At 43.4% G+C, this 25,923-nt stretch overlaps 1 protein-coding gene and 1 long non-coding RNA gene across 3 annotated transcripts; one reads left to right on the top strand and one right to left on the bottom strand.

The window, feature by feature from the left end:
• Positions 1-536: 536 nt before the first annotated feature.
• On the bottom strand, positions 537-5,991 carry pde12.S (phosphodiesterase 12 S homeolog). Its single transcript, XM_018261514.2, has 3 exons — positions 4,381-5,991; positions 1,732-1,810; positions 537-1,077 (listed from the first exon to the last, which is right to left on the bottom strand). The coding sequence occupies exons 1-3, from the start codon at positions 5,554-5,556 to the stop codon at positions 635-637; spliced, it is 1,698 nt and encodes a 565-aa protein (XP_018117003.1). The 5' UTR covers positions 5,557-5,991; the 3' UTR covers positions 537-634.
• On the top strand, positions 5,753-9,746 carry LOC108715937. Of its 2 annotated transcripts, none has more exons than XR_001935607.2 (2): positions 5,753-5,892; positions 7,325-9,746. It is a non-coding gene; the product is annotated as an uncharacterized LOC108715937 (long non-coding RNA). The 2 variants fall into 2 exon arrangements; XR_001935606.2 differs by having other exon boundaries at positions 5,757-5,896.
• The last annotated feature ends 16,177 nt before the right edge of the window (positions 9,747-25,923 follow it).

Raw genomic sequence — 25,923 nt, 5'->3', positions numbered from 1 at the left:
TTAGCTCTTAAAGGGGTTGTTCACCTTTGAGTTAACTGTTAGTATGATGTAGAGAGCGATATTCTGAGACAATTTGCAATTGTTTTTATTTTTTATTATTTGAGGTTATTTAGCTTTTTATTCAGCAACTTTCCACTTTGCCATTTCTGCAATCTGGTTAATTAATTAATTAATTAAAAAGTAACAATAACAATAAATTTGTAGCCTTACAGAGTATTTGTTTTTTAGATGGGGTCAGTGACCCCCATTTGAAAGCTGGAAGGAGTCAGAAGAAGAAGGCAAATAATTCAAAAGCTATAAAATATAAATAATTTAGACCAATTGAAAAGTTGCTTACAATTGGTCATTTTAAAACATACGTAAAGGTGAACCACCCCTTTAACAAGGTTATAATACATTTTCACCCCAATCTCACCCTGCCATGTATAACCAGACTCACCCCAAATCTTACCGTACTTGCCATTGCTTCCCACTCCTCTAGGGGGCGCAAACCCAATTTCCCACCCCCCAAGTAAGATTCATTGATAAAGATGCGGTTATTATGGGATGGATTTATTCAGGGGTTCTGATATAACAAACAGGACTGGCTGCTGGTTTGGGGGGTCCATATAACAGCCTTGGTCTAATCCCCGTTCTACGTCCACTTTAAGTCACACACAAGCGCCATGTGATCTGACGGGTGCTCAATGCTCGGCAGAGCCCGATACTTGGTGACTTCCTGGTGAGTGGGAAGTGGAATGATCCGTTCCACCGCTAAACGGGCGGAGTCAATGAATATATAGTCCAGGCAGCCGTGGAACTCACCGATGTAGTTGGTGTACGCGGGTTCCCCACAAGCGCTGGTGAGTTTGAACGGGTGGGTAAGCGCCATGTTGCACCGTTCCTCCTCCCCATTGGACGTCCAGTCTTCATCATCCTCGCCCACAGCCCCGCCCTTGATAAAGCGGTGCAGCCCCGTGTCGGGCAGGCTGTTAAAATCTCCACAAAACACCACCGGGATCCCCCCGTACAGCTCATTGGCCACGTGCCCAAGATGCGCCAGAGCCACGGCCACTTGGAGGAGTCGAATGTTGCCTCCTGCGGGGGAATAAAATAAGAATGGGGGGCGGTTGGATAATAACGTGGAAATATCCCACAGGAGCCATAAGAACTGTCTATTAGGGCAGAGACACATGTGGATTCAGTTGCCTGGCAACAAATCGCTCTTCTTCGGGCGACTAATCTCCCCACAATGCCTTCCCGTTGGCTAGAATGTAAATCGCTGGCCCGATGGCACTTGGAGCGCTTTGTTTTCTGAAGTCGCCTGAATTTTCCTCGTGAGGCAACTTCGGAAAACAAAGCGCTCCAAGTGCCATCCTGACGGCGATTTAGATTCTGGCATTGCGGGGAGATTGGTCGCCCGAAGAAGAGGCAATTTGTCGCGACTAATCTCCACATGTCTCTGCCCTAAGATATTATATGGATTTCATCAATAGGGGGCGCAAGAGATAACCTCCCAAACCCTTTATCTACAGATCAGGTTGCCATAACGACTATACACGGCAGGTTGTGGGCTAAATGTCTAACAAGGTCCCCTCCCAGAATTCCCTGCTCTCTCCTGTAACAGGACCACTGGGGAGTCCGTCCCTATATAAAGTCATCAAACCAAATTGGGGTGGGGGAGGGTCTTGTGATGCAGGAAGTGGACAGTGACATCACAATTACTCACAGCAGGAAGCTCAGAGCACTTACCTTTCGGATGGAAATACAGGTGAGTATTGGCCACACAGATTCTTCTAGAAGGATCCTCTATAGACTCAAGGACCAGGACCTAAAAATACAGAATATTACACAAAATTGTTTAAATACTGACAGTGGGATCCATTATTCAGAAACCTGTTATCTAGAAAGCTCTGATGCACAGACAGACATGATGGGAACACAATCTGATTGGGCCAAAGGCACCCCAGGTTGTAGAGACCCCAGTGCATTTTGGGTAATTGCTCCTATTGTCCATGTAAATGTCCCGTTTAATCTGCTCATTGGCATCTGGGACAGCAGGGGGGTCAGTTAGTTTTGCCCCAGGAGTAGGAAACGTTTGTGTAACAAAACTAACCAACTGCAACTCCCAAGGTCACAGTCACAAGGAGAGCAGAGGATTTGCCCCCAGATTATGTTCATCGCCCTCTACAGGTTATTGTCCATAACTACAGCAGGTGGTGTTTGACTAGTCCAATACACGTGTCTATATAGGGGCCCATCATCCCTCTACAGGGGCCACTCAGGACTAGTGCATAAATGTGACCTGTTTGTGGGACTCTACAAACACCAGTTATTCTTCCTGCATGGACAGAAGGGCCCCTGCGCCCCCCACATCCCAGGATTCCCTTGAGGAGGGACAACTAAACCCCTGAGGCAGTCTCTAATCATTTACTTATTGGCCACAGACTCCAGGGGCCCAACCCAAACTGCCTATAACTGGCCTTATAATAACCTGGTCCCAGAACTGGGCTCAGGCTGCTCAATACTAGTGGCCCCTCTCTGTACTTCCTCTTTGGGGCCCACTTAAAGGGGATGTAAAGGCAAAACAATAAAATCCAATTTTTACAAGGGGTTGTTCACCTTCCAAACACATTTTTTCAATTCAGTTGTTTTTAGATTGTTCCCCAGAAATAAAAACGTGTTTCAATTACTTTCCATTATTTATTTTTTACTGTTTTTCCAAAATCTAAGCTTGAAGGATAAGTAAGCCTTTAAAATAAGTGAATGTAAAATTGATGGAAGGGCTATTCTTAGAAATTTTGCAATTTACATTCATTATTTATTTTGTTTTTATTCCAAGATATTAGGGGATACATGTACTGTTAATATGAATGAATTTTGTTACAACAGCACCACCTGCTGGTCAGTTTCCCACCAGTCTGACCAGCAAGTAGTCAAGGAAGTTGTCAGGAGAAAGAAAGAGGCTGATGTTCTTCTGCTTAGGAAAGATGTGAGAAAGGTTTCTAATTTTATTCCTAAGCAGAAGAACATCAGCCTCTTTCTTTCTCCTGACAACTTCCTTGACTACTTGCTGGTCAGACTGGTGGGAAACTGACCAGCAGGTGGTGCTGTTGTAACAAAATTCATTCATATTAACAGTACATGTATCCCCTAATATCTTGGAATAAAAACAAAATAAATAATGAATGTACATTGCAAAATTTCTTAGAATAGCCTCCTCATCAGCTTTCCATTAATTTATTTTAAAGGTTTACTTATCCTTTAAAGTTGAATGTCCCTGTCTCAGGTGTTTGAGTCTGGCAGCTCAGTAATTCAGGTGCAGACTCAATTTGCAACATTTAGTTGATACATTTCTCAGCAGCATCTCTGGAGTATTCGTACCTATTGTATCGATTCTAACAAAAATAATAAAACTTAAGAAATGTATCAAATAAATGTATCAATTTAGAACAGTTTACGGGGTCGGTGACCCCCCCTCCCAGACCTGCTTCAGAAGGTGAAAAATGACTTCACACTTTTCACACATAGAAAATAATTGGAAAAAGTCTTTATTTCTGCTGATCTAGCTGAAAATAAGTAGTTGTTTGAAGGTGAACTACCCCTTTAATGAAAAAGAAATCATCTCCAATATAGTTTAATTAAAAAAAGTGTACTGTTTTTATAAGAAACCTGACTGTATGCAGTGAAATTCTCCCTTCATTTACTGCTGTGGATAGGAATTGTCAGACGGTCCCTAACTGCTCTGCAGGGAAACAATCATACTTATGAACAGCAGGGGGAGCCCCCGCCTTACTTCCCAGCCATGCAGAACTCAAGCAGCTTTGTTTGTTTCCCTGTAGAGCAGTCAGCGACTGTGTAGAGATTTGTATTGGATTTTATTTTTGCCTTTACATCCCCTTTACTGTCTCCAACTCCAGCTGCAGGGACAAAGATCATGGAGCCAGATTTAAACAGATAAACTGGGATTCTATTTGGAGGATTATTTTGCTGCAGCCACTGGTTCTGCAGAGTTGGAGAAAGTTTATATTAAACAATGAAAAACTATAAAATCCACATTAGATTACATGACAACACAGGACCCAGTGCAGTCTGTATATTCTGATTATTAATCAGTCTTGTTGTATCGGCTTCTGGCAGATATTATTTGACTTGTGCTGTTTTGATCATTTATGACGGTCCCTAAGCAGCCCAGACCTCACTGAGCATGTGCACAGTCTTGGTCTTGCAAAGATGTATAACAAAGTTACAAGATGGTGACCCCCTGTGGCCAACTTTGAAAGCATAAATCATTTGTTTGATTAGACTTGTGGTGCAGTAAGTTCATGTTTATGTTTAGTATACAAAATACAGCATTTCTAGCCTTATTCTATATTAGACTCCCGGGTGTGAGCCAATCACCTGTAAGACTGACGATCTCTTCAGAAGCTTCTCTCGGGCCTCTCTGTAAAGCGACAGTCGCTCGCGCAGGTCGGAGAGTCGGGGGTCGCTCAGAAGCCCCTCGGACAGGGAGATGTCGTGTTGGCCCAACAGGCGGAAGCGGTCGCGGCTGTAGAAGGTGGCGAGTCCCTCGTGTTGTCGCTGCTTCTCCAGGTAACGACCCTCCATCCCCAGCTCCTCCAGCACCGGCCCCAGCGCCCCCTTAAACACGTCCCTCTCCGCCTCCTGCAGACACAGCACATCGGCCCGGTACCCGCTCAGTTCCCTCCGCAGCAGGTTGTGTCGGTATTGGGCTCCCAGGGCCCGGGCGGGGCAGTAGGGGTAGAGAACATCCCGGGAGAGCTCGGTCCGCGCATAGACATCGGCCAGAATGTTGTAGGACACTGTCCGGAATGTCCCCGCCCCCGCACGTGACTCAGTCTGACGTAAGCGCGCGTCACACAGGTAATGTCCCGGCCCCGCCTCCACCAGACCCTCCACTTCCGCCTCCACCGCGAGGCCCCAACGTTCTCCGTCTCCCGGCACCGCCCGCACCTTCAGGCCGTGACCCAGTTCCGCCTCCCCCGGAGTGAACACCCGCCCGGTACCGACCTGCTCCCAGTCCCGCTCCTTCCGCCTCGACCACTCGAACCGGGACGTGTCCGGCCGGCCGAACTCCAAGCGCAGCCGGGGACAGAGCGGGGCACCAACCAGAACCACCCGGGGAAGCTCCAGCTCCAAAACTGCCGGGGGATTCCGCTCCACCAGGTACCGGGCCGAACCCACACTCAGCACCGAGCCCTCCCGCCAGGCTGATCCATTGGGCTCCTCCTCCGGCACCTCCCGCCCCTCATAACTGAGACACACGGGGACCCGCTCCTCCTGCGCCTCCTTCCGGCCTCTCTTGCCTTTGCCCTGACCTTTGGCTGCAGAGGCGGCGAGACGCGCTAATGCCCGGCCCAGGGGCTCCTTCTGCTCCCGCTGCAGGTTCCGCCGGCTCCCACCGACCTCCAGGGAGATGCTCAGCTTCGGCTCCTCGGGGACAGCTCGTACCACTGCCCGATTTATAGCGGCCTCCTGTCCCCCGCTCCCACCTGCAGCTTCCCCCATAGCCCGAACCAGTAGCTTCCCCAGCAGCGCCCGGACTCGTGTCCCCATCTGAGCCCCGCCTCCTGTTCCTGTCACGCAGCACGTGTCCGGCGTTTTTGTCACGTGACTTTAACCCGGGACTTCTGGGTACTGTAGTTTAACTGCTGCTTCCTGAGTCACGTGACTCATTTACACAAGGGGGGTCCCTGCGGACTGTAGTACAACTGCTGCCGCCTCTGTCACGTGACTCATTACACAACCGGGGCCGCTGGGGATTGCAGTCCAACTGCTTCCGCCTGTGTCTCACGCCACGGGGATGAATGGGAAACTGCGAGGAAGGGGAGGGGCTTGTTGCCTTGGATACTCACTAGAACTACATGTGATTGAATTCTCTGCTGTTCTCTTGTATGTATGTATTTATTTGTATAGAGCTCCTTGAGGGCAAAGCACTGTACAACAAAACAATGAATTAGTAACAAACAAGGGGTCATTGGAATAAAGAGTAACAATAAGTGCATTATTAGAAATACTATTCACACAAATATAAAATATAATTACAATACAGATTAAGTGCTCAGTGTCAAGGAAACAAAAGGCTAGAGGACCCTGCCCCATAGAGCTTACAGTCTAAATGGGAGGGTAACATACAGACACAATTCAGAGGGGTATTAAGGTGCTGTGAGTTACAGTTTGTTACACTGTTATATAAGTGTCAGTTCAGCTGTTATACAGGTGCTCCCAGAGGGACTCTTTGAGTTTTGTTATAAAAACATTGAGGGAGGATTCACTGACCTTCCTATATATTTATCTTTATTCCCTATTAATAACATTGGGATCACTGACCTTCCTATATATTTATCATTATTCCCTATTAATAACATTGGGATCCCTGACCTTCCTATATATTTATCTTTATTCCCTATTAATAACCTTGTGATCACTGACCTTCCTATATATTTATCTTTATTCCCTATTAATAACATTGGGATCACTGACCTTCCTATATATTTATATTTATTCCCTATTAATAACATTGGGATCACTGGCCTTCCTATATATTTATCTTTATTCCCTATTAATAACATTGGGATCACTGACCTTCCTATATATTTATCTTTATTCCCTATTAATAACATTGGGATCACTGACCTGCCTATATATTTATCTTTATTCCCTATTAATAACATTGGGATCACTGACCTTCCTATATATTTATCTTTATTCCCTATTAATAACCTTGTGATCACTGACCTTCCTATATATTTATATTTATTCCCTATTAATAACATTGGGATCACTGACCTTCCTATATATTTATATTTATTCCCTATTAATAACATTGGGATCACTGACCTGCCTATATATTTATCTTTATTCCCTATTAATAACATTGGGATCACTGACCTTCCTATATATTTATCTTTATTCCCTATTAATAACATTGGGATCACTGGCCTTCCTATATATTTATCTTTATTCCCTATAAATAACATTGGGATCACTGGCCTTCCTATATATTTATCTTTATTCCCTATTAATAACATTGGGATCAACCATCATTTTTACCGTCCAGGCCAGTGAAATACCAGCTATGAGGCAACCCTACTGGAGCTCCAATCTCGTCAGTCCAATACTGGAGGTGACAGTTGTCACAGCCCCGGTTGATTTCAAGTTTAAAGGAGAACTAAACCCCCCGCAATGTTATGTCCCCATTGGCCCCCTCTCTGTGCCCCCCCCTGCACAGTGTTACCCCAGAATAGTGTCCCTTGTACAAATAGTGACTAGACATGCAGAATGAGTGCAGCGGAGCTCACGGACGCCATCTTTTTCTTTTCAGTAACTTTGTGAAGTGATCGGCGTAATGGCACATGCACAGTTAGAGAAATTTTCCGGTTCACGACAATTGCACATTCGCTGAAAGAGACGGAAATTGCTGAAGGGGAAGAAGACACGGCTTAAAGAGTCTGCCTTGATGTGGTCACAGGCTTCATAATCCTTTGGCCTAAATTGCTTTAAATGTTTTAGCCCTCGGGTCTGTGTGACCTTTATTACTGTGGTGTGAGTGGGGCACAGGGGTGGGATGGGTGGGTGGGTGGCATATTGGGGGTGGGCAGGTGTCTGGGAAAATGTCATCATAGTGTGCCATGTTATTTCTTATAGCAGCCCTATTGCCAACCTTAATCCAGGTGTCCCCAGGAGGGCTATGGCTGATGGCTGTGTAATAGTTGAGTGCAGTGTAGGAGGGAGAGGCAGGTGAGGGTAGTTAGAAGAGCGGACAGAGGCTCCAATGAGGAGACCAGTTAGGTTAGTACCATGTGGTGCCAATGCCAACAGTATAAGGATTCCAGTGGTCAGGAGATTCCAGGAGTAAAACCAACTGTGAGCCTCACCTGCTGCCGGCCAGTCACCAAGGTAGGAGCCAAACAGGACTGGGACAAGAAAAGGGCCTGTGTGGCCCAAACATGTCGTGTGGTAACACAATAATAAGCTGAATTGCAGTTAAGCTGCCGTTGTGAGTGATTCCCAACCTCAGGGTCGGACTGGGGGGAACGGGGCCCACCGGGACTGCTGCCAAGGGTCCCCCTCCGGCCACCTGTCCCCCACTGTAACACGCCCGCTCAGCATGCGCAACAGCGTCGCTTGGAGCGCAGGCGGCGCTGCATAGCACCGGGAATTTTTTTTTTTCAAATTTAATTTAAATTTAAAGAGGTGTTCTGGCCCGGCGGGGGCCCATGAGGGTCGGGGCCCACCAGGTATTTTCCCGGTGTCCCGCCGGGCCAGTCCGACACTGCCCAACCTCCACATTATATTGAACTTACACAGGATGTCAGAGCATCCCGGGAACCACCACAAGAACTAAGAGTTAAAACGTCCGCTAATTAGTCAACTTCCATATAATATTTATTCTTGACAGGGATAGGACTGATGGTGGCTGAGAATGAAAGTTTCTGCACATTTTCCAAGTCTGAATTCTCAGCTCCTTCAGATCAGTCGCCTTTCTGTTTTCCATCAGTAGAGATTTCCTAGCCCCGCCTACTCTGTACCGCGTTGGTGCATTTTCCTGTCTGTAAACTGTGCTCTGATTGGACAAGCTGCAAACCCACATATATCCAATCAGAGTGGAACTATCTCTTCAGCATCGGGTCTCAAGGCGGGACCTTAACTTTCCTTCGCCAATTAAAGAACCATCATTGTCAACAAGGAGTAGGTTTTATATTTTATTTATTTTTGTTTTAGGTGTCAGATTTGCTTAGCCTCCCCTAGTCTTAATGAAAATCCATCTATGCCGATGGCACAACCTGTGGGAGCTGCTCTTGCCATGAAGCAAAATAAGGGGGATTATATTAAAATCTCCATATTGGTGTAAATCCTCCTCTTTCTCCTCCTTCGGCCTCCTCAATGCTCTGTGTTAGTCCCAGGTCCAGTAACACTCGATTTTGGTCCAGGGCTTGGGTTTAAACGTAGTTCCTGCGGTTTCTTTGAGGCACTGGAACCCTGGGCATCTTCTGGCCGGATCTCTTTTGTTTTGGGGACACGGAGGGGTTAACCCTTCCTCCACCAGTAAAGCAAAGAGGACCCAGGGGACAAGTCACATGTAACACAGGTTCTACAAGGAGATGTTGGGAGTTGAGATCAGTTTGGGTTCATCTAAAGGTTTACCATCTGGGGTGATTTAGCTCTTAGCTGCCCAAAAACCTGTTGCAATAATAATAATAATCATATCAATGTGAATATGGAATGTACCACATCTGGAGATTAGAGGATATTTATCAATTTAGACTTTGTTCTTAGGGCAATGACACACGGGGAATTTTGTCACCAGCGTTAAAAAATCACTACATAAAATTACATAAATTACATAAAAGAAGTCAGCTCTGCTCTTGTAGTGATTACAAGGTTAGTGAACTAGGGCGATGTGATGTAAATAGTTTTGTCTTGTATTTTCTGTTGACTTTGATTTACTACCAGTTAGCGCTGTGCTTCTAAAATGCTTTGTAATAAGTCTGTATCTAACTCCCGATCACCAGTAGAAAGTCTTTCAAATGAAATGTGTTACTAACCCTAGAATAACACTAGATGGCTCTGTGCTGTAAACTATTTAAAACCAATATTTAGGGCATTGTGTTAGGCTTGATGAAGAACTGCCTGTGCTGGAAGCCTTTCCTTTACCCTGACTTTTTCCTATTTAGCTTTTTATCAGAAACCACTTAATTAGAACCAAATGGGTACTTAAAAATAAACTTAGACCATGAATACAACACAATGAAAGTTGGCTCTTTTGGGCCAGTCAGTGGAGCAAAACCCGGGCAACTTCAGGTCTGAGCTTGGCTTAGAAGAAGAGCTTTTAGGTAGAGAGAATGTACAGTGTGGTCGATTTCCCATAGAAACCTCAGTTTATAGCAATATAGGTGATATTTACACATATTTGTCATATCAGGCATTTCCAGGCCATCAAATATGTGTCATTCTGTATGTCACCATTATTGATTGTCAGCCTAGGCTTCCATGGAAATTTAGCAAATAAGCACTCACCCCAAATCTCCCCCTTCAGACTGGGCCCCCTTAGCTCATAACAAGGTTACAGATATATAGAAACATGGGGGTGTCACCCTGCTATAGTTCCGGGGGTACACAGGGTACAAATAAGCACTCACCCCAAATCTCCCTCTAACTGACCTTCAGACTGGGCCCCCTTAGCTCATAACAAGGTTACAGATATATAGAAACATTGGGGTGTCACCCTGCTATAGTTCCAGGGGTACCCAGGGTACAAATAAACACTCACCCCAAATCTCCCCCTAACTGACCTTCAGACTGGGCCCCCTTAGCTCATAACAAGGTTACAGATATATAGAAACATGGGGGTGTCACCCTGCTATAGTTCCGGGGGTACACAGGGTACAAATAAGCACTCACCCCAAATCTCCCTCTAACTGACCTTCAGACTGGGCCCCCTTAGCTCATAACAAGGTTACAGATATATAGAAACATTGGGGTGTCACCCTGCTATAGTTCCAGGGGTACCCAGGGTACAAATAAACACTCACCCCAAATCTCCCCCTAACTGACCTTCAGACTGGGCCCCCTTAGCTCATAACAAGGTTACAGATATATAGAAACATTGGGGTAACAGTCACCCTGCTATAGTTCCAGGGGTACCCAGGGTACAAATAAGCACTCACCCCAAATCTCCCCCTAACTGACCTTCAGACTGGGCCCCCTTAGCTCATAACAAGGTTACAGATATATAGAAACATTGGGGTAACAGTCACCCTGCTATAGTTCCAGGGGTACCCAGGGTACAAATAAGCACTCACCCCAAATCTCCCCCTAACTGACCTTCAGACTGGGTCCCCTTAGCTCATAACAAGGTTACAGATATATAGAAACATTGGGGTGTCATCCTGCTATAGTTTCAGGGGTACCCAGGGTACAAATAAACACTTACCCAAAATCTCCCCCTAACTGACCTTCAGACTGGGCCCCCTTAGCTCATAACAAGGTTACAGATATATAGAAACATTGGGGTAACAGTCACCCTGCTATAGTTCCAGGGGTACCCAGGGTACAAATAAGTACTCACCCCAAATCTCCCCCTAACTGACCTTCAGACTGGGCCCCCTTAGCTCATAACAAGGTTACAGATATATAGAAACATTGGGGTAACAGTCACCCTGCTATAGTTCCAGGGGTACCCAGGGTACAAATAAGTACTCACCCCAAATCTCCCCCTAACTGACCTTCAGACTGGGTCCCCTTAGCTCATAACAAGGTTACATATATATAGAAACATTGGGGTAACAGTCACACTGCTATAGTTCCAGGGGTACCCAGGGTACAAATAAACACTCACCCCAAATCTCCCCCTAACTGACCTTCAGACTGGGCCCCCTTAGCTCATAACAAGGTTACAGATATATAGAAACATTGGGGTGTCATCCTGCTATAGTTTCAGGGGTACCCAGGGTACAAATAAACACTTACCCAAAATCTCCCCCTAACTGACCTTCAGACTGGGCCCCCTTAGCTCATAACAAGGTTACAGATATATAGAAACATTGGGGTAACAGTCACCCTGCTATAGTTCCAGGGGTACCCAGGGTACAAATAAGTACTCACCCCAAATCTCCCCCTAACTGACCTTCAGACTGGGCCCCCTTAGCTCATAACAAGGTTACAGATATATAGAAACATTGGGGTGTCACCCTGCTATAGTTCCAGGGGTACCCAGGGTACAAATAAGCACTCACCCCAAATCTCCCCCTAACTGACCTTCAGACTGGGTCCCCTTAGCTCATAACAAGGTTACATATATATAGAAACATTGGGGTAACAGTCACACTGCTATAGTTCCAGGGGTACCCAGGGTACAAATAAACACTCACCCCAAATCTCCCCCTAACTGACCTTCAGACTGGGCCCCCTTAGCTCATAACAAGGTTACAGATATATAGAAACATTGGGGTGTCATCCTGCTATAGTTTCAGGGGTACCCAGGGTACAAATAAACACTTACCCAAAATCTCCCCCTAACTGACCTTCAGACTGGGCCCCCTTAGCTCATAACAAGGTTACAGATATATAGAAACATTGGGGTAACAGTCACCCTGCTATAGTTCCAGGGGTACCCAGGGTACAAATAAACACTCACCCCAAATCTCCCCCTAACTGACCTTCAGACTGGGCCCCCTTAGCTCATAACAAGGTTACAGATATATAGAAACATTGAGGTGTCATCCTGCTATAGTTCCAGGGGTACACAGGGTATTCACTCCAAATCTTACCCCAAGGGTAAATACCTTGGGTACTGTAATGGCCACTTACTTATTCCCTGTGGGAAGGACTTGAAAGAAAGTTCAGGTACAAAGAAGTTCTCTCAGCACACAATTGTGTATTATTATTAAAGGACAAGTTATCACATTGGATTCATTTCCTTCACCCAAACAAACAAATATCGTGTAATTCAGAACATCACAGTGTGAGCGAATGGTGCGCGTCCCTAGCAGATACATAAGCAGTAATACTAGGGCTGTGATTGGGGCGAGACCTGCACGGGGAGAGGTCCGATCCATGAGGCTCATCTAGTGGTGCCCTCTGGTGGTGTTGGAGGCAATAACATCTCCTAGAGAATGAACCAGAGATTATAATGAAATAAACACGTTCCAGATTCAAATGTTCTCTTATTCATCACCTCATTCTGCTTTTATATTCACAATGTTTATCCCTTGCATTCTCTTCAGCTGATGATGATATTTTCTTATTTTTACCCTTTTCCATGCCATTATCCCTACATCCCAGAGTGATTAGATTCCTGCTCTTACATTACAAGGGGTCAGAGTCAACAGAGGATTGGGGTCAGACATGGTGGCAGTTATTGCCCTTACCTGGGGTACCATGGAGGAGTCAGAGGCGGACGAGTCTGCATTTTTATCAGATCTTGCCTAATGTTGAATTTAAAGAACAGGAAGAAGAGAAACATGAAATAGTAACATATAATTAAATGGGTCACAGTGGGGTGCAATCAGTTTCATGCAGTCACATTATAACCCCCAATATAATCTCACTTAAAGGGTCAGTTCACCTTTAAATTAACTTTTAGTATTATATGGACTGATATCCTGAGACGATTTGCAACTTTCATTGTTTTATTATTTTTTTCTATTTAGCCTTCCAGTTTGGAATTTCGGCAGTTATCTGGCAACCTAACAACCGGGCAGTGATTAGAACGAGAAACTGAAATCACAATAGGAAAGGCCTGAACAGAAAGACAAGTAATAAAATGTATCAATAATAATAATAAAATTATAGCTTCATAGTAGGGATGCACCGAATCCAGGATTTGGTTCGGGATTCGGCCAGGATTCGGCCTTTTTCAGCAGGATTCGGATTCGGCCGAATCCTTCTGCCTGGTCGAACCGAATCCTAATTTGCATATGTAAATTAGGGGCAGGGAGGGAAATCATGTGACTTTTTGTCACAAAACAAGGAAGTAAAAAATGTTTTCCCCTTCCACCCCTAATTTGCATATGCAAATTAGGATTCGGTTCGGTATTCGGCCGAATCTTTTGCAAAGGGTTCGGGGGTTCGGCCGAATCCAAAAAAGTGGATTCGGTGCATCCCTACTTCATAGTCCAATAGTTATTTGTGACCCCCTTAGGAAAGCTGGGAAGAATTAGAAAAGAAAGGCAAATAATTAAAAAACTGTAAACAATATAAAAAAAGAAGACCAAAACAAAAGAGAATAGGCCATTATATAATACGGTAAAAGTGAATGTAAGTATTAACTACCCCTTTAAATAGTCCCATGTTATGTTTCAATACATGACATCAGTCATGTAGTTTAATGTTGTAGGGTTCTCAGGTAGTAGGAATGTAGGGTTGGTGGGTTGTCAGGTTGTTGGGTTGAAGTGTTGTAGGGTTGAAGGGTTGTTGGGTTGGTGGATTGTAGGGTTGCAAGGTTGTTGGGTTGTCAGGTTGTTGGGTTGTCAGGTTGAAGAGTTGGTGGGTTGTAGAGTTGTCAGGTTGTTGGGTTGAAGGGTTGTCGGTTATAGGGTTGTCAGTTTGTTGGGTCGTTGGGTTGTAGGGTTGGTGGGTTGTCAGGTTGTTGGGTTGGTGGGTTGTCTGATTGTAGGGTTGTAGGGTAGCCAAGTTTCCTCATTTAATGTCCCAGGTCATTTAGTCTCAGGCATCTCCAGGTAAATGTAAATAAACACTAGAGAATATGAGAATATTATATATTTACAGCTCATCCAGAGGATGAGAATGAGAAGATAAGAGGACAAACCTACCCTCAAATTTCTCTCTTCGACACCTTCGCTGTCCTCTTCGCTGTTACATCTCCCCACGGTACAGGGAGCGTCGTCACCATTCCCCTTCCGGGCAACTTCCAGCAAATCGGAAATGTCTGGATTTCTAACATGCGCTGACAGAGAAACAAGGGGGTTCAGAAACAGCCGCCAGCTGAGAATATTAATAGCAAATATATCTGTTCCTTGTGTATTATCAGAGAAATTAAAGTACAATCTCGGATATAACGTCTGTCAGACTCAAATGATAAAGGGTAAGGTGTCGCTGTTTCAGGCTCGAACAATAAGTGCAACATTCTTAAAGTTTCTAAAGTTTTTTTTTTTTTATAAATATAAATGCTATTAAAAGTAGTCTCTCCAGTTGTTTATATTATTTGTACTGCTGGCTCTGACTCCTGAAACAATGTAGGAGAAGCTCTCTGTTATACAGACTTGGAGAACTGACGTCTGCTACATTGATTCAAGAGTCAGAACCGAGACAAACAATAATAATTATATTTAGACATAACCATGAACCCAGTGAGAATGAGGAATGAATGGATATTGGGAAGTTGTATCAGGAGTCAGAAGCAGCAGTGCAGAGAAAGGGACAGAAACAATGACAGTTACACAGAACTATAAACCCAGTGAGAATGAGGAATGAATGGATATTGGGAAGTTGTATCAGGAGTCAGAGGCAGCAGTGCAGAGAAGAGAAAGGGACAGACACAATGACAGTTACACAGAACTATAAACCCAGTGAGAATGAGGAATGAATGGATATTGGGAAGTTGTATCAGGAGTCAGAAGCAGCAGTGCAGAGAAGAGAAAGGGACAGACACAATGACAGTTACACAGAACTATAAACCCAGTGAGAATGAGGAATGAATGGATATTGGGAAGTTGTATCAGGAGTCAGAAGCAGCAGTTCAGAGAAGAGAAAGGGACAGACACAATGACAGTTACACAGAACTATAAACCCAGTGAGAATGAGGAATGAATGGATATTGGGAAGTTGTATCAGGAGTCAGAGGCAGCAGTGCAGAGAAGAGAAAGGGACAGACACAATGACAGTTACACAGAACTATAAACCCAGTGAGAATGAGGAATGAATGATATTGGGAAGTTGTATCAGGAGTCAGAAGCAGCAGTGCAGAGAAGAGAAAGGGACAGACACAATGACAGTTACACTGAACTATAAACCCAGTGAGAATGAGGAATGAATGGATATTGGGAAGTTATATCAGGAGTCAGAGGCAGCAGTGCAGAGAAAGGGACAGACACAATGACAGTTACACAGAACTATAAACCCAGTGAGAATGAGGAATGAATGGATATTGGGAAGTTGTATCAGGAGTCAGAAGCAGCAGTGCAGAGAAGAGAAAGGGACAGACACAATGACAGTTACACAGAACTATAAACCCAGTGAGAATGAGGAATGAATGGATATTGGGAAGTTGTATCAGGAGTCAGAAGCAGCAGTGCAGAGAAGAGAAAGGGACAGACACAATGACAGTTACACAGAACTATAAACCCAGTGAGAATGAGGAATGAATGGATATTGGGAAGTTGTATCAGGAGTCAGAAGCAGCAGTTCAGAGAAGAGAAAGGGACAGACACAATGACAGTTACACAGAACTATAAACCCAGTGAGAATGAGGAATGAATGGATATTGGGAAGTTGTATCAGGAGTCAGAGGCAGCAGTGCAGAGAAGAGAAAGGGACAGACACAATGACAGTTACACAGAACTATAAACCCAGTGAGAATGAGGAATGAATGGATATTGGGAAGTTGTATCAGGAGTCAGAAGCAGCAGTGCAGAGAAGAGAAAGGGACAGACACAATGACAGTTACACAGAACTATAAACCCAGTGAGAATGAGGAATGAATGGATATTGGGAAGTTGTATCAGGAGTCAGAGGCAGCAGTGCAGAGAAAGGGACAGACACAATGACAGTTAAACAGAACTATAAACCCAGTGAGAATGAGGAATGAATGGATATTGGGAAGTTGTATCAGGAGTCAGAAGCAGCAGTGCAGAGAAAGGGACAGACACAATGACAGTTACACAGAACTATAAACCCAGTGAGAATGAGGAATGAATGGATATTGGGAAGTTGTATCAGGAGTCAGAGGCAGCAGTGCAGAGAAAGGGACAGACACAATGACAGTTACACAGAACTATAAACCCAGTGAGAATGAGGAATGAATGGATATTGGGAAGTTGTATCAGGAGTCAGAGGCAGCAGTGCAGAGAAAGGGACAGACACAATGACAGTTACACAGAACTATAAACCCAGTGAGAATGAGGAATGAATGGATATTGGGAAGTTGTATCAGGAGTCAGAAGCAGCAGTGCAGAGAAAGGGACAGACACAATGACAGTTACACAGAACTATAAACCCAGTGAGAATGAGGAATGAATGGATATTGGGAAGTTGTATCAGGAGTCAGAGGCAGCAGTGCAGAGAAAGGGACAGACACAATGACAGTTACACAGAACTATAAACCCAGTGAGAATGAGGAATGAATGGATATTGGGAAGTTGTATCAGGAGTCAGAGGCAGCAGTGCAGAGAAAGGGACAGACACAATGACAGTTACACAGAACTATAAACCCAGTGAGAATGAGGAATGAATGGATATTGGGAAGTTGTATCAGGAGTCAGAAGCAGCAGTGCAGAGAAGAGAAAGGGACAGACACAATGACAGTTACACAGAACTATAAACCCAGTGAGAATGAGGAATGAATGGATATTGGGAAGTTGTATCAGGAGTCAGAGGCAGCAGTGCAGAGAAGAGAATATATATTTAGAATGGATATTGGGAAGTTCATTAGAATAATATTTTCTTTCATTAGACAAATAATTAGTTGGTGGGTGTTACCGGTGCTGATGAGCTGGAGGAACAGCAGGGAGCACAAGGTGACAGTCCAGATGAGCTTCATGTCTGACTTTGGCTTCTCTTGTGTCTCTGGCTCTTATATAAACACAATTCTGCAGGACAAGTTGATCTCCGGCTGGGCGGCATCCAGTGCTGATACTTCATTTGGACCCACAGATCCTTCTCACATTCTGGCCCAGTCTCCCTGCAGATAAAATTGGGACTCAAGAGCAGGGGATTAGACTTGAGTATCAGTCCTGGACTTGGATAATTACGTTCCTCACATATTTAACCTCCCTTTAAACCCATTTAACTCGGGAGAAGGAAAGGTTTTTATTTTCATGTACAGAAGATAATTGTTTAAAAGCAACTTTGATATAGGACCCCAAAACATTGTTAAGGTGATAGTTCACCTACAAGTTAACTGTTAATATATTGTAGAATGGCCAGTTCTAATTCTAGACTCTTTCTAGCTTTTAAATGGGGGTCACTGACCCCATCTAAAAAACAGATGTTCTTTAAGTGTACAAACGTATTGTTATTGCTACTTTTTATTGCTCATCTTTCTATTCAGTCCCTCTCCTACTCATATTCCAGCCTCTTATGCAAATCAATACATGGTTGCTAGGGTAATTTGGACCCTAGCAACAAAAGCTGAAACTGCAAACTGGTGAGCTGCTGAATAAAAAGCGAAATAACTCAAAAACTACAAATAATAAAACATGAATAACAATTGCAAATTGTCTCAGAATATCCCTCTCTACATCATAGTAAGTTGTTGGTGCTTAAAGGGCATGCAAAGGCAAAAAAACTTAAATCCAATTTTTACTTTTTTAATGAAAAAGAAACCTATCTCCAATATACTTTTATTATAAAAATGTGTACCGTTTTTATAAGAAACCTGACTGTATGCAGTGAAATTCTTCCTTCATTTACTGCTGTGGATAGGAATTGTCAGACGGTCCCTAACTGCTCTGCAGGGAAACAATCATACTTATGTACAGCAGGGGGAGCCCCGCCTTACTTCCCAGCCATGCAGAACTCAAGCAGCTTTGTTTGTTTCCCTGTAGAGCAGTCGGCGACTGTGTAGAGATTTGTATTGGATTTTATTTTTGCCTTTACATTCCCTTTACTGTTTCCAACTCCAGCTGCAGGACAAAGATCATGGAGCCAGATTTAAACAGATAAACTGGGATTCTATTTGGAGGATTATTTTGCTGCAGCCACTGGTTCTGCAGAGTTGGAGAAAGTTTGTATTAAACAATAGAAAAACTATAAAATCCACATTAGATTACATGACAACACAAGACCCAGTGCTGTCTGTATATTCTGATTATTAATCAGTCTTGTGTATCGGCTTCTGGCAGAAATTATTTGACTTGTGCTGTTTTGATCATTTATGACGATCCCTAAGCAGCCCAGATCACACTGAGCATGTGCACAGTCTTGGTCTTGCAAAGATGTATAACAAAGTTACAAGATGGTGCCCCCTGTGGCCAACTTTGAAAGCATAAATCATTTGTTTGATTAGACTTGTGGTGCAGTAAGTTCATGTTTATGTTTAGTATACAAAATACAGCATTTTAGCCTTATTCTATTTTAGACTTTACTTCCCCTTTAAGTTTAATCTTCTTCTACCAAGTTAAGTCACTCATGAATTAGGGTCTTCCTCCTTTGTAGTGATGCCCCTGTATTTAGCTCATTCCCCGAGATGCCCATGTTGATCAGTGTCACCATCAGGGGGGGGGGACTGGTCCTGTCATTAGAGGCTTATGGTGGGAATAGTCTAATGTTCCCTGTAGGTGAGTTTCTTAAACTGGGGCCTGTTCTACTCCCATCGGCTTCTTTAAAGTTATATATTGTGATGTCCTGGATTATAGGAATGCTATAGGAAATAGGAAAACTGGTAGATTTTCTCCAGAAAGCCCCTGAAGCCCAGCACCATGATTATCCATCACGGATTAGTCCTTGTTAGCAACAAGTCCTACAATTACTTGCTAAGGATGCTGCGAGATGTAGTGAGAAAACTCCAGGATTTTATCCCCATTTTAGTTCAGATATAGGACTTTTTAGTTTTGTTGGGTTGACAAACACAAAGAGCTGCCTGTCTCCGGTCGGTCGGAATGCATTTGGCAGGATCAGTGCCCAGACGAGGTCTGAATGTAGAATTAGGAGACTGGAGTTCAATGGAAACTGAGCCTGGAATTTGCAATAAGAATAAAATGATAATCACCTTAACAGGAGCATATGAGCTGGTGTGTGTCTCGGAGTCAGTAATCGATGTGTCGGTCAATAGGAGCAGGTCAGGTCACCCCCAAATCTCTGTACATCCCGGAGATATGACTAAGCGCTGCTCCTGTTGCTTTAGATAATGTTACATTATACGTTTATTATAGGAGTGTCTTTATAATGAGCAGACATTCCCCATCTCTAAGCAGGGATTGCCTCCCACTGTTAGGCTGAAATCACATTCCTTCTCTATATGTTTGTATTTAGGCCAATGTACGGGATCTGCCATATTGTTTCCCTTTAGCATAATCCGTTATTTGTCTAGGCTTGTGCTAAGGTGGGTGAGTGGCCCTTTGGAGTGAGTGTCTGTAGTGAGAGGGGCTTCTAAGAATTGACCTGTACAGCCCATGTGTTAGAGGCACGATTATGTGGTCTCCTTGAAATATACAAGAACCTCAGAATCCTTTAGTAGTCTCTTAGAAGCCCTTATTTAAAGGATAAGTAAAACTTTAAAACAAGTGAATGTAAAATTGATGAGGGGGCTATTCTAAGAAAATTTGCAATGTACATTCATTATTTATTTTGTTTTTATTCCAAGATATTAAGGGATACATGTACTGTTAATATGAATGAATTGTGTTACAACAGCGCCACCTGCTGGTCATTTTCCCACCAGTCTGACCACCAAGTAGTCAAGGAAGTTGTCAGGAGAAAGAAAGAGGCTGATGTTCTTCTGCTTAGGAAAGATGTGAGAAAGGTTTCTAATTTTATTCCTAAGCAGAAGAACATCAGAGCAGCCTCTTTCTTTCTCGTGACAATTTCCTTGACTACTTGTGGTGGTCAGACTGGTGGGGAAATGACCAGCAGGTGTAACAAAATTAATTCATAGTGTAGGGACCCGTAGTGTTAATCCTACGGTCTAAGATCTCATGGTCTGGGAATTCCCCTGTTTGGCTTGAGAATGGGGTCTCCTAGAGTTTCCAGGGGCAGAGCTCTTGGATTGGTGCAGCATGGCTGATCCCAAAAGCAGCCACAAGGTGTCACTGTGCCCTATAAAAGGATTACTGCTGATTGTATTTCACTAAGGAGTAGTGAGTTCAGCTGCCACTATGTAAAGGCAGGAAGGCCTCTGAGCCTGGGGTGGCGACACCATGCCTGGGAGTTCGATCGAGAGGGTCGGAAGCTCCGTATTTCCCAACTGAGTGTGAAATGTTCGCGCTATATACAGTGCTGGGAGCTACAGTTCAGCTACAGATTCAGCAACAGTGTGCTCACACTATAGACAGTGCTGGGAGTTATGTCTGAAGGATAATACAAGCTGCATATGTTTATAGAATGGCTTCATCGCTGTGGATGCCTGCTCCAGCTCTAGGTGAGCCTGCCAGCTCTGTGTGTGAGCCCTCGGGTGAGTGATGCCAGGAGAGGGTAGAAGAAGAGAGGATCCAGCATATTTCCATTTGTGACACAGGCTCTGTTTATGCCTGCCACGAGGGAGCCAGTACCTAACCGGAGGGAAAGATATTTTGGGCTGCTAGTGCTACTTGGGATCTATTGTACTCATTTGGGATAAGGGACTGAGACTTTAATCTGCAAATGATTAGTGCAGGACTTTGCCTGGCATGGAGGGCCAGGAAATGGACTGCCAAAGGTTCCCATGGGAGTGAGTTATATTGTATGATGTAAATGTGTTTTACTTACCCTTTAAATTACACTTTCTTTATATAAAGTTGTTGTTTTTATAAAAGCAAAGTGTGTGTTGAATGTTATTCCTAATGGGGCCACCCGCAGGTGTATTCCCGGATCCCATTAAGTGGAGGCATTGCCAGAGAAGAAGAATTCCCAGTACCCTTTCACCTAGCAAAGGGGACTCAGGACCTGTAAGTGGTAAATATTGTGATGTACCACCTTGGCACCAGGTGTGTTACAATATTAGCAGCACATGCATCCCTTAATATCTTGGAATAAAAAGCAAAATAAATAATGAATGCGCATTACAAAATTTCTTAGAATAGCCCCATCAATTTTATATTAATTTATTTTAAAGGTTTACTTAGCCTTTATGTGCGTATAGATTTGTGCAGGTAGAAGATTCAGTCTTCGATCGTGGGGAAAATCAAACCTGCCCAAGTTGCTTTAAGCAGATTCCGTATAATTTCTTGCTTATAATAAATTCACTGTCCATTTATCCCATATGGAATACCATGGGCTGGTATAGCCAACTGTCTGTTCCATGGACGGTATCCAATCATCCTTTGTGCTCTCTAGGAGGCCATAGACGCAGAGATAATATCGTAAAAAAAATAATTTACGTACGATATCCAGTGCGTGTATGGTGGGAAACGAGACGACCGATATCAGCAGAAGACTTGGATATCAGTCGGCTCGTCGATCGGGCTGGATGGAAAATTTTGATCGGGCGCCTTTGAAGGGACCCAAACATCGGCCATTGTTAGTGCTGAATCATCAAATACAGGTAGAACTCTATTGTTTCTCTCTGTATATCTGACCATTCAGCTCTACACGTGTGTATTGAAACGAACGAAAGATCTTTTCCAAGAAAGATCGTCATTGTTACGTCTATGGCCGCCTTTAGATTTATTGATGATCAATGGCAGAGAAACTCTACAGAAGTGCCGGGAGGACCAAGTTCAATATAAAGCAGAATATAGGGGACTGCACAGAACTATTCCGAATCTCGAGGCACAATTTATTCACATTAATCTCGTGTTTTGCTGCTCAGAAATAAAAATATCAGAGAGAACAAAATGGGAGAGAATGGAGCCAGCAAATCCTTCCACCAAGCACAGTATATGAATCATTTCAGCTCATATTCATGTGGTTTCATTGAATGGAACATTATTATTATGGAACATTTTTCTCTTTCTTACAAATGAGTCAATTCAACTCTACATGGAGAATTGTCTGTAATACCCGAGTGCAGAGGGATGAGCATCCGGACCTTTTAACCTTTATCTCTCATTTCTGACTTTTCAAATCTATCGATCGATTAAGCCCCATGGACCTTAAATATTGAACCCCCTTCTCTCCTACAGGTAACATGGAAAAGTCAATGATATGCAGCCAGCAAAGTGCAAATGTACAAGATCGAGGCTACACGACTGGCAAAGGTTCTGTCTCTGAGTCACAAACAGCAAATGCAGGAAAACTTGTATCTAATAAATGTAAATAAAATAAGCCCTGAATTTAACTACGTGTCCCCTTCTTACTGTTGGGAACCCCCTGATTCATTTAGTAACTGATATAATGGCATGGCCCATTAACAGTATATTCCCAGAGTGTATATTCCCTTAGACAGTACAGTATGAGGGTATAGCTTATTGTGTGCCCAGAACATTCCTTCTCTGTATATTTGTATTTATACATATGGGAGGAGGAGGTGCCATATTGATTCCCTTAGACAGTACAGTATGAGAGTATAGCTTATTGTGTGCCCAGAACATTCCTTCTCTGTATATTTGTATTTATACATATGGGAGGAGGGAGGTGCCATATTGATTCCCTTAGACAGTACAGTATGAGGGTATAGCTTATTGTGTGCCCAGAACATTCCTTCTCTGTATATTTGGATTTATACATATGGGAGGAGGAGGTGCCATATTGATTCCCTTAGACAGTACAGTATGAGGGTATAGCTTATTGTGTGCCCAGAACATTCCTTCTCTGTATATTTGTATTTATACATATGGGAGGAGGGAGGTGCCATATTGATTCCCTTAGACAGTACAGTATGAGGGTAAAGCTTATTGTGTGCCCAGAACATTCCTTCTCTGTATATTTGTATTTATACATATGGGAGGAGGTGCCATATTGATTCCCTTAGACAGTACAGTATGAGGGTATAGCTTATTGTGTGCCCAGAACATTCCTTCTCTGTATATTTGTATTTATACATATGGGAGGAGGTGCCATATTGATTGCCTTAGACAGTACAGTATGAGGGTATAGCTTATTGTGTGCCCAGAACATTCCTTCTCTGTATATTTGTATTTTTAGTTGGAACTGCCATATAGATCCTTAAACAGTATGAGGTTATAACATGTTGCATGTACGGGTTATTCTCTCGTTGTATACTTATTTGTATTGGTGGGAGCTGCCATATATGTCCCACTAGTACAGTCTGTATCACTTATTGGGTGCACAGAACATACATATAAATAGTGATACTTGCAGGCGCCATACACTTTACATTAGACACTACAGTATGAGGGAACATCAGCATCTTAAATGTATGACCACCAGGGGGCACTGTTGCCTATGGATATAAATATGACCTCTGAACACTGAAACTTTTTGGGCAAAGAGCTAAATGCCAATTTAATGTCAGATCCATGGCGACAGAAATCTGCTGGAACTTTTTCTGAATGGTGAATATGGAAAATCATAGCAATGTTCCCCAAAATGTCCCAGCTCCCCCTCATTTCCCCAGTCTTCCTATGGCTGAATTGCCTAACAAGGTTGGGGCCATCTTCACTTCAACTCCATTGTTCCCTAGTGCAGAAATGAAGCTGCAAGCTACAATATGGGCTGCTCCTGCTGCTGGAGATTGTACTACTGCTCAGTGATCGGTACCAGGGAAACAATCGGCTGAATATGGCACCAAGCAAGCAGTGGAGTGGGGCCTTTGTTGGCTGAGTGGGTTTACTTCTCCTTTAAAGGGATTCTGCCTGAATAATTCATGCTACAATATAAAATGTCATTCCTGAACCAACAAGTGTATTTAGTTGTAATATTGGTGTGTAGGTGCATCTCAGGTCATTTTGCCTGGTCATGTGCTTTCAGAAAGAGCCAGCACTTTAGGATGGAACTGCTTTCTGGCAGGCTGTTGTTTCTCCTACTCAATGTAACTGAATGTGTCTCAGTGGGACCTGGATTTTACTATTGAGTGTTGTTCTTAGATCTACCAGGCAGTTGTTATCTTGTGTTAGGGAGCTGCTATCTCGTTACCTTCCCATTGTTCTTTTGTTTGGCTGCTGGGGGGGGGAAGGGAGGGGGTGATATCACTCCAACTTGCAGTACAGCAGTAAAGAGTGACTGAAGTTTATCAGAGCACAAGTCACATGACTGGGGCACCTGGGAAACTGACAATATGTCTAGCCCCCATGTCAGATTTCAAAATGAAATATAAAAAAAATCTGTTTGCTCTTTTGAGAAATGGATTTCAGTGCAGAATTCTGCTGTAGCAGCACTATTAACTGATGTGTTTTGAAAGAAACATGTACAGGCCGAGCATTGGGTAACCCAACCATTTCTCATCCCCAAAATACTGCAGCACATGACACTGCCACTGCCCCTGCCTGGTTTAGATTATGGGGATTCTATTATCTTTAAAGGAGAAGGAAAGCTACCGAAGCAGTTTATTGCCAATAGATTAGCCACAATAGTGCAAGCTAGAATACTATATTTATTCTGCAGAATGCTTAACAATATATGAGTAAACAGCTCTAGAAGCTCTCTCTGTTTGTTTAGGATAGCAGCTGCCATATTAGCTTGGTGTGACATCACTTCCTGCTGGAGTCTCTCCCTGCTCACTCATAGCTCTGGGCTCAGATTACAGCAGGGATGGGAGGAGGGAAGGAGAGAGGAGCAAACTGAGCATGCTCAAGCCCTAGCCCTGGAGGTTTAAGATGAAAACAGGAAGTCTGATACAGAAGCCCATGAGTACACAATAGAAGGAAAGAAATGTGCTGTTTCTTTTGACAGAGGACTCAGAGCAGCATTACTTTGAGGGATTACTGGTGTATTTATATAGACCTTTCTGATAAAGCTTACTTAGTTTTAGCCTTTCCTTCTCCTTTAAAGGGACAGATCTCCTGCACAAAACATATTGTTTATATAAAGTGCATCACTAATTATCACTTTTTCACTAGTTTTTTTATTTTCTACCAGTGAATACAGGAATACTACAACTATAACTACTATAGATCATGCGCTATAATCTCGTATAATCTCGTATAACACAAGGCCCCGGCCGCTTCCTCTCACTTTAAAGGGGACATTATATTATTAACTTATATTATGTTATAGAATGGCTTCAAAGGGTCTTCATTATTTATTTTTTTATAGTTTTTGAATTATTTGCCTTCTTTTTCAGAGTCTTTCCAGCTTTGAAACAGGGGTCACTGACCCCTTTTAAAAAAAAAATAAAAATGCTCTGCAAGTCTTCACATTTATGGTTATAGCTTTTTTTTTTATTACTCATCTTTCTATTCAGGTCTCTCCTATTCATATTCCAGTCTCTTATTCAAATCAGTGCATGGTTGCTAGGGGAATTTGGACTCTAGCAACCAAATGGCTTAAATTGCAAACTGGAGAGCTGCTGAATAAAAAGCTAAATAAGTCAAAAACCACAAATAATAAAAAATGAAAACCAATTGCAAATTGTCTCAGAATATCCCTCTCTACATCCTACTAACAGTTATCTCAAAGGGGAACAACCCCTTTAAGGATGAACAACCCCTTTAAAGACAAAATGAAACCGTAACATGAATGGGATACCAAAGAGCTCTGCTCTGCCTT

Source organism: Xenopus laevis, chromosome 4S, assembly GCF_017654675.1.
Source record: "Xenopus laevis strain J_2021 chromosome 4S, Xenopus_laevis_v10.1, whole genome shotgun sequence".
NCBI classification, from domain to species: domain Eukaryota; kingdom Metazoa; phylum Chordata; class Amphibia; order Anura; family Pipidae; genus Xenopus; species Xenopus laevis.
This window is presented reverse-complemented; position numbering and strand designations above follow the sequence as displayed.